The sequence below is a fragment of the Dipodomys merriami genome, unplaced genomic scaffold (assembly GCF_024711535.1).
Source record: "Dipodomys merriami isolate MVZ:Mamm:240054 unplaced genomic scaffold, mDipMer1.0.p SCAF_1, whole genome shotgun sequence".
NCBI classification, from domain to species: Eukaryota; Metazoa; Chordata; class Mammalia; order Rodentia; family Heteromyidae; genus Dipodomys; species Dipodomys merriami.
In genome coordinates, this window is record NW_027202270.1 from 35,569,767 (window position 1) to 35,578,711 (window position 8,945).

Consider the following 8,945-nt stretch of genomic DNA (forward strand, 5'->3'; position numbering starts at 1 on the left):
TCTCCTAATTTCCCTTTCCATCTTCTCATGAAATTATGTTTAATTCATGACAAATTTATAATAGGGTAGCTCCGTCTTCCTAGTGAATTGCTGTGCGGTGAATCAGTCTTAATGAAAAATGATTTTCATCAGCTTTCCAATCTTAATTTATCCATTAAGATAAACTTTAGAGTGGGTCTTTCAAGTACCTTTTAAAGTCATCCAGTGCACTGCATGAGAAAGTGAACGGATGCAACTGGCTTATTCTGAATTCTTAATATTTCTGCCTACTCCATAAAGCTGTAAGTGAACTGCCTATATATAATTTTTATTTTCTTTTTAAATAAGTTTTTTATTGTGAAAACACTGTACAGAGGGGGTACAGTTACATGAGCAAGGTAATGAGTACACTTCTTATCAAGTATTGTTGCCTCCTCCTTTGTTTTTCCCCTACCATCCCTTCCCTCCCACCTCCACGTCTACACTTCTCCATTCCCCCGCCACCTAAATTGTAAAGTTGGTTTTTCAACATAGTGTCTTGTACATCTCATTGTTACAATGGGTCAACCTGTATCCCTATTTAAACATTTTGTTTTTTCCCTTCCCCTCCCCAAATTATACTGACATCAAACACAGTAAAAAAAAAACAGGAGTTATGCCGTGGGGGAGGAACATACAAAGCAACAAAAAAATCACATGGTACCTTATAAATACGTTAGAAACAATAGCAAGAAAGAAACAAAAAAACCCACTTGTGTCCTTATCTTGGGGTTCATTTCACTTAACTTCATCTGGTCATATGTACATAGCTTTTAAACAATTGCCTTTACCTTTTCTTGGAACAGACCTTTTTAGGTAAAGAAAATGACTCTTTAAAGAAAGAAATACTGTCCTGTAGCCCAAGATAGTCTCAAAAGGAAGACCCAGCCAATTCAGTAAACTTGTGTGTACATAACGTCTGTATTTTGTTCCTTCAAATAAAACATTACAAAAAGTGAAGGGGAAAGGTACATCACCACCAAATCCTCTTCTGGTTGGATTTATTACATAAGCCTTCAAAAAACATGGAGATCGCATCCTAAAACTTTGTTACCATATTTTCTTCAGAAAATAGGCAAGGACCATACTTCATCATGTAATGATGGCAGGTGATTTGGGATGGCTTGCAGTGAATTTGATTCATATTAGGAAAATGTTAGTGATAGAAATGAGAGATGTACACTCTAAGGACTACCTGATAATGGATCCTTATCACTCTGGACATGAGGTTCACTCAGAAGGCTTTCATGATGTTGTATTACCCTTCTGTGTTAGGCTTCTTTAAAAGAGAATTAGTAAGTTTTTTGTGGTAAAGGAAAACCCAGGAACCATGAGAAATAGAAGTCTCATCAACTAACGTCAGTTCAACAAGATTGCAATACAGTTTTAATGCTAGCTTCATAGATAATAGAGAAGCTACTCATGTTAAGTAACTTCACTTCTATCATGAGAGTACTCTGTCGTATAAGACCTCATAGATCAAAGGTATCAGCACTTTCCAGAATCCTGGCTGAAGGTTATAGATCAATAAAATATTTTGTAAGCTAATTGCTTAGAGTGATTTCATTTTAACTCATAAATTTACAAGGTTATTTTCCTCCAACAAGATCAATTTAAGCCCATAAGAATTTCCAAAAGTAGCCATTTCTTCCACCACTACTTTCAAAAACCACAAATAGATGAAATTGTATTACACAACTTCTCCTCATTGATGGAAAGAGTAGATACGAACATTTACATAAGAAAGAAACAAGTAACATGGAATGAATTTTATAAAGCCACAAGTGTCTCCCATCCCAGGTAAAAGATGGATACCTAATATGGGATTGATTTCTATCTGTCTGAGTTTGGGAACCTAATTAGCCCTCCACCATTTGGTAGCCTAAACCCAAGAGATAATATGAGCAGTCATTGCAAGAATAAAAAATTTACTTGCCATTTTGAATCTGTACAATGAATTGAACTCAATTCATTGTACAGATTTATCAGACAGTATTTACAAATATTATCAGGAACATCACAACTCTGATGAAATTTTGGATCATGCCTATGATCGGCATTTACTTTTCTTTATTTTACATCCTTTTAAAAAGTATATTATATTTTATTTTATTGTAAAGGTGATGTACAGAAGGGTTGCAGTTACATAAGTCAGGTAATGAGTATATTTCTTGATAGTGTTACCCCTCTCTCGTTTTTTTCTCATTTTCCGTCCCCTGACTCCCCTCCTATGATCAGCATTTTCTGAATCTTCCTTCTAAACAGGTACCACTTGGTAAAGACATATTTGGTTGGTATTGACTGTGAGTGGGTTTAGTTTTAAAAGTGGGAAAAAATGGCAAATGATGTATGGACTTATTTTCCTGTCTCTTCCCTTTTCATCCTCCCTAGTTAGAAGGTGAACAAGAAAAGTGCTTCCCACTGAAAATGTGTTGACTATTTAATACTAACAGTATTGCCTCCAGATATTTTGGTCTCTGGTTTAAAAATATTGCTCTTTCTATGTCGAGTCTCAAGGGAAAGAAGAAAAGAAAAACTCATAATAATACACCACTTACAAAAAATAGTTTCTTCCCCAAACAATAATTAAATCACATCCAAGAATAGTTCTGTACATGTAATTGGAAGGCAACATATTAAATAATATGGCCAACTTTTATGCTGAGAGTTTTACAACATTAAGAAAATATCTTTCTTTAGAACTGTAGCATTTTTTTTTATTTTTAAGGGCACACACAGTGTTGCTGAGCAATTTCAAGCCAGATTGTTTAGGACACACTAAATTAGAGCTCTTGGTAAATCCATTTAATTTATGGAAGACTTTACAGTTAACTTTACAGTTAACTTGGGTAATATTACTTGTAAGTCATTCAGTATTTCATAAAGATGAAACATATCATTTCAACCAATAATTCTGCCAGAAAAAATGATTTCCATTGTTTAATCCATCAAAAATTATTCTTGATGATCTTCAGAGCCCAAGAGAAACAGCCATACAGTTTAGAAATCCACATGATTTTATTTTTACTTTTTGGAGCTATTGAGGTGATCTTAGGGTCTGTCCTCTACTACTCGAGCCCTCTTTTTTGCTGTTACTTTTTAGATAGAGTCTCCTTTCCTATCATTGCTGGAATCACAGGCCCAACTCACTAACAGCATCTAGCTTCTTTCTATGGAGATGGAGCCTGTGGACATTTCTGCCTGGGCTGGCCTGAAACCATGATATTCCAGCCAGAGTCTGAGGGGCCTGGAAATTAGGTACATGCCACCGTATCCAGCTATGGTTTCACAAGAGTCTTGGAAACTTTTCTACCCTAGCAGTCTCAACCTTGTTGATTTCAGTCTCCCAAGTAGCCAGGATTACAGGCATGAGCCACTGGGAGTTGGATTCAAGAATTTTTCAATCATGAGTCCCTCTTGGAGTCTGATAAAAATCTATAGCTACAAGATGTTTATTATCTAAGAATGATCAGAAAATTATGAGACTACTTGACATTTTGATGCTAAAACAGATCATTACCTCACCAAGTATATTTTTATTTTTATATTATTTTATTTGTGCTGGTCCTGAGGTTTGAACTTAGGGCCTGGGATCTATCCCTGTGCATTTATTCTCAAGGCTAGTTCTACCATTTGGTTTGGTTACAGCTTTTCTTCTGGCTTTTTGCTGGTTAATCAAGGACTTTTCTGTCCAGACTGCAATTCAAACTGCAGTTCTCAGATCTCAGCCTGCTGGGTAGGCAGGATTACAGGCATGAGCCACTGGGTTCTGGATTCATTAGGTATATTTTAAAAAGACAATAGGTGAGAATGTAATAATAATAAAAATCACAAATAACATTAGCTTTGTGGTTTTTCCTTATAAATTATATATGTTTGCTAATTATACAACTTCAGTAAAAACTTCCTTCAACTGAGTTTTCACAGTCTCACAATATATGTTGGAAGAATTGCTCAGAGTTAACTCCTGAAAAGTATAATTGCTAAAATATTCTCAATCAAATTTCAGACAAAAAAGCCTTCTGTCATATATAAATAGTTTTTAAATTAGTAAGGTATTTTCAGTAATTGACTCAACAATTTAATTTCTAATTATTTTGTTAAATTTATATTTTGTATAATAAGACTCTTATCTGAACATTTTGTTTTATCATTTCAATTTTGACTAATCCTCTACAACTTTATAATGGGGATCCATCTTCTACAATTTCTCAAGAATACTTTCCATGCTAATGTTTTACTATTCTATGAAACTTATATTGAACTTGAGTGGTTCTAAGATCATAAATTCCATTAGTTTCTTACAGCAGATTATTTTAGTTGAAATATTTCTAATCTCTTCTCATTTGTTTTAATTTGTTTTATATTCATTGCAACTCATCAGTGATAAAAGTACTGATCATTGGAGCTTTTTAAAGAATTCATTTTTATTAACAATATTGAGGAAAACTCAGAATAATTTTACACATGATTTAATAAACATCTAAATATATCTGTATAATTTGTTTGCATATTCCTAGACGAAATTATAGTTTCAGATGTTAATTGATCACCAGAAAATTATTTTATCCAGTCTTCAACATTGTACCAGTTGCTGAATCTCCCGACCTCATCTGAATCATGTTCAAAGACTAATTTTGTTTTGTCTCTTTTATTTTATTTTTAGGTGAGCCTGATCTTCATAAGAGCACAGAAGATTCAGTAAATGCCGAAGAAAAGCAAGCTGACACACATCCATAGATACTAAATACCTTAAAAGCTTCTGTCATTTTAAATGTGAAAGGTAATATGATTTTATTGACAACAAACCCAGTTTCTTTTTTTTTAATTGTGAAAATACCGTACAGAGGGGTTACAATTACATGGACAAGGTAATGAGTACATTTCTTATCAAGCATTGTTGCCTCCTCCTTTGTTTCCCCGTCCTTCCCTTCTCCCCTCCCTTCCCCTCCCCACTTCCCAGCCTCCCACTCTCCAGCCAAAATTGTAAAGTTCGTTTTTTGATGTAATGTCTTGTACATCTCATTGTTGCAATGGGTCCACCTGTATCCCTATCTAAACAATTTGTTTTTTTCCCTTCCCTTCCACAAATTATACTAATATCAAGTACAGTGAAAACAGGGGTTATACTGTGGGGGAGGGACATACAAAGCAACAAAGAAATAATCTTATAAATATGTTAGAAGCAATTGCAAGAAAGAAAAAACATTTGAGTCCTTATCTTGGGGAACAAACCCAATTTCTAAAATGAGTGGTTGTTAGAGTATCCTTAGAAGTAAAATTATCATACCTAGATATTGTGTGTGTGTGTGTGTGTGTGTGTGTGTGAGTGTGTGTCTGTGTGTGTGTGTGTGTGTGTGTGTGTGTGTGTGTGTGCTAGTTCTGGGACTTGAATTCAGTGCATGGGTACTATCACATAGTTTTTTCAATCAAGATTGTGTTCTATGACTTAAACAAGACCTTGGCTTCTAGCTTTTGTCTTTTTTTTTTTTTTTCCTGTTTCATTGAATGTAAGAGCCTCAGAACTTTCCTGCCTGGGCTGGCTTTGAACCATGATCCTCAGATCTCAGCTTTCTGAGTAGCTAATATTACTGATGCAAATTATCAGTACCCAATATTAGAATATTTTTTAAAAAGATTTTTTATCTTTGATCTTCTGTGGTAAAACTTTAACAGATACATTTTAAATATAAATAAAAATGCATTTACTGAAGCTAATATTTTAATCTTTTAAAGAGAATAAACTCTTGCATACAGGTGGGTTATTTCTTTTTCATGCAGAAAATACAACTGTTTCACATTGGTTTCTGTGTTTCATGTAGGAAATATGAATATGTATGCCTGCTGATATATTGGACACAGCATATGATACAAAACGAATACTATATTCACTACTATTTGTAGATATATGTGTTATGGGTTCAATTTCTAAGACTTGCCTTCAGTCTACCAAATTATTAACAGAGAATGATGCCTTAGAATTCTAAATTTTAATACATTAATATTTATGTCTATTAAAATTGAAAAACACGATCTTGAGCCTAACAAAGAGGAATAGACAGTTAGAAAGGAGAGGTGTACATGTTCAGTGAAGATGTTTTAACATCTCCTAGAAACAATAACAGGTAAGAAACAAAACCCAAGTTCTCCACTAGACCTTGATGTTAGGGTAGCAATGAGGACAAGGTAAGATGCCGAGGGTACCAAACCAGGCTTTTTCAGTGTTATCATCACCTTTTCAACTCTGGGCATTAAAGAGTTCAAGTGTGATATGCTTTTGAGATAATTCCTTCTGCAGTATCCTTGACTTACAAGGACACATATATGACTGTAACTATGGTAAACATCTTACATGTGTTATCACAGTCTTTCAAACAATTTCAGGGCCAGATGTTTTAATTTCTGTTTTATATATGCAGCTTGGAAAGAAATAAAGCCATAAAGTGGTTCTTCAGCAACTAACACTGATCTCCAATTTATTAATTATAACATAGTCTCATATTTCCTCTTCACATTGTCCATCTAGATTAGCCATTTATAATATTTGAAAATCCAGGCATTTCAGAAGTCTTGGGTGCTGAGCATACAGTATAAGCCCTTGAAGTATATTTTAGGAAAAGCAAAGATGTTCACAAATAAATCATTAGAAAACTGAGCAAAATGAAATTAAGCACACTTCTTTCCTAAGGAATATCTAAGCCAGAATAGTCTATACTTTAAGAAATAAAATAATACCACATACAGTAGCATTTTTCTTTTTCTTTTTCTCCCTCCCTCCTTCCTTCCTTCCTTCCTTCCTTCCTTCCTTCCTTCCTTCCTTCCTTCCTTCCTTCCTTCCTTCCTCCCTCCCTCCTTCCCTCCCTCCCTCCCTCCCTCTCCCTCCCTCCCTCCCTCCTTCCCCCCACCTCTCTCTCCCTCTCATTCGTTATTTTTTATGACATTCCTAAGTCTTGAACTCAGGGCCTGGGCGCTGTCCCTAAGTTTCTTTTGCTCAAGGTAGCACCATTTGAGCCACAGTGCCACTTTCAGCTTTTAGGATCGTTTTGTGGATGTTAGAGTCTGACAGACACTCCTGAAGGTGCTGGCTTCAAACCATGAAAATTTCAAGGATATGAAACAGAGTGATTACTATGGTAAATTTGTTGTCCCCAAAATATCTTAAACTTGCTCCTGTTACCTAACTGGAACTTTGAATCCTCTACCATCAACCCCAGTCCCTTCTCTGATGTTTCTTTTTATTTCAGGATAATGAAAGCGGCATGGCAAACACTGAAACCCTGGACTTTCCACAAAAACTCTATTCCTCTCTTTAAAACATACAATTGGCTCAGGCCATTTCAAGGAATAAGGACATAAATTTGAAGTTAGTAACTGGCCAAATACGTTCTCTCAAGTTGTGATTGGAGTTTTTGGCCAGCACTTCTACTATTGTTTTTTCCTCCATAATTTGGCCTTCTTCTACCATGCCAGATAAATCTTGAAGACACAAGTTGGAAGTTACAAAGTTTTCACCACTTTTAACCCATCATAGTGACTGTACAATACATGTACAGATGGAACAGTTTAAAATATACTTCTGGTACTGTCCTATACAGAATGCTGTAACTATTAAATTTCTGAGGTCTTCAGTAAAAGAACAACAGAAAAAAATAAGAAAAAGAATAGTTTTTTCCAAGATGAGGAAACAGGCTATTAAAAGTATCTTTATTTTGAATTCATGGGAACAAAATAAGAGTTGCGGCTGCTCGGTTGCTGTTTTTGACATCTCAAGGCAACAGTGATGCATCATAGCTGTGGCTCAGTGAATTATGGACATCTCATTGTAATTCTCAAGCTGGGAAGCAGTCCTGCAATCTTTATCTGTGACCTTCTCCTTCGACCAGCAGATCACCCTGTGTCTGTCCTGGGCTTTCATCACCTACATGATTATGGTCACAGCACAAGCCACATAATCATCAGTCCACCATTACAAGGAGCATTAGCCATTTTTGAAGACAGAGACAAAGGGAGAATGGAATTTTCTTTCTGGGGTGCTGATCCCATTTTGATGCAAAAAAGTTATATTTCATAGGACAGGGCATAAAAATGAGAAGTATATGTGTATGTGTGCTTGTGTGTTGTGTGCGTGTGTGCATGAGCAAACCTGTTTGTGGAAATGGAAGCCAATACTTTCCTGTCTAGAGAATTATTACTTGATGTGAGTTTTTAATTTTACTAACAGAACAAAACTCCAGTCTCAGAGGACCTGCTTCCTTGTCCCTTTTGCTGAGCATGTGCTAAGTCTTTTCCTTGCCCAGACTGAGTAACTACCCATGGTGTGGTAGATTTTCAATGTAAAATAAAATAATTCTGAGAGTAAGTACATTTGTTCTCATCAAAGGTAGGCCTTGCTTGGGTGGGGTAAACAGAGACCAGCCATCAGTTCAATGATATAAAGAAGGAAGTAGGCCCAACCGATCCTAATGAGTTGCCTCTTACACTGCCTTCCTTCCCAGGTCCCATGATGCTAAGCAATATTTTAGAGACAGATAAAACCAGAAGCTTTTAAGACTGAGTGGTGAGATTCTTTTCATGTGTAAGCCATATTCAGGTATGCATATTCAAGTATGCATCATTGTAATTTAAGATACATTCTGTGTGTACACTAAATAAACTGCTTTTAAATGTTCTGTGAATAAAATCCTTAGCTTTAGTTGCATCTGAATCTTGTGCAGAGCACAGCTAAGTCATTGAATTGTATCATAGACATAACAACACAATTGATATTTTAAATGTAAGCAGTAAAGATGGATCTATTAAAATGTGGTAGGGAAAATTTATAGAAATATATTACATGGTGACTTTTCTGCCCTTTAAAACAGACTTTTTATTTCTATATTAATGGAGAAACTGTAACTATTGCCTTTGGTGTCTTTTTAAAGACCAAG

At 35.3% G+C, this 8,945-nt stretch overlaps 1 protein-coding gene across 7 annotated transcripts in view; it reads left to right on the forward strand.

Annotated features, from left to right (window-relative positions):
* Pde1a (phosphodiesterase 1A) overlaps positions 1-8,043 on the forward strand; it is a 362,766-nt gene extending 354,723 nt beyond the window's left edge. For all 7 annotated transcript variants that reach the window (XM_070019653.1, XM_070019652.1, XM_070019669.1 and 4 more), the window contains 2 exons: positions 4,685-4,801; positions 7,263-8,043. In XM_070019653.1, coding sequence (XP_069875754.1) covers positions 4,685-4,758 — 74 coding nt within the window. In that variant the 3' untranslated portion in view covers positions 4,759-4,801; positions 7,263-8,043. The remainder of the gene's footprint in view (positions 1-4,684; positions 4,802-7,262) is intronic.
* Positions 8,044-8,945: the final 902 nt, after the last annotated feature.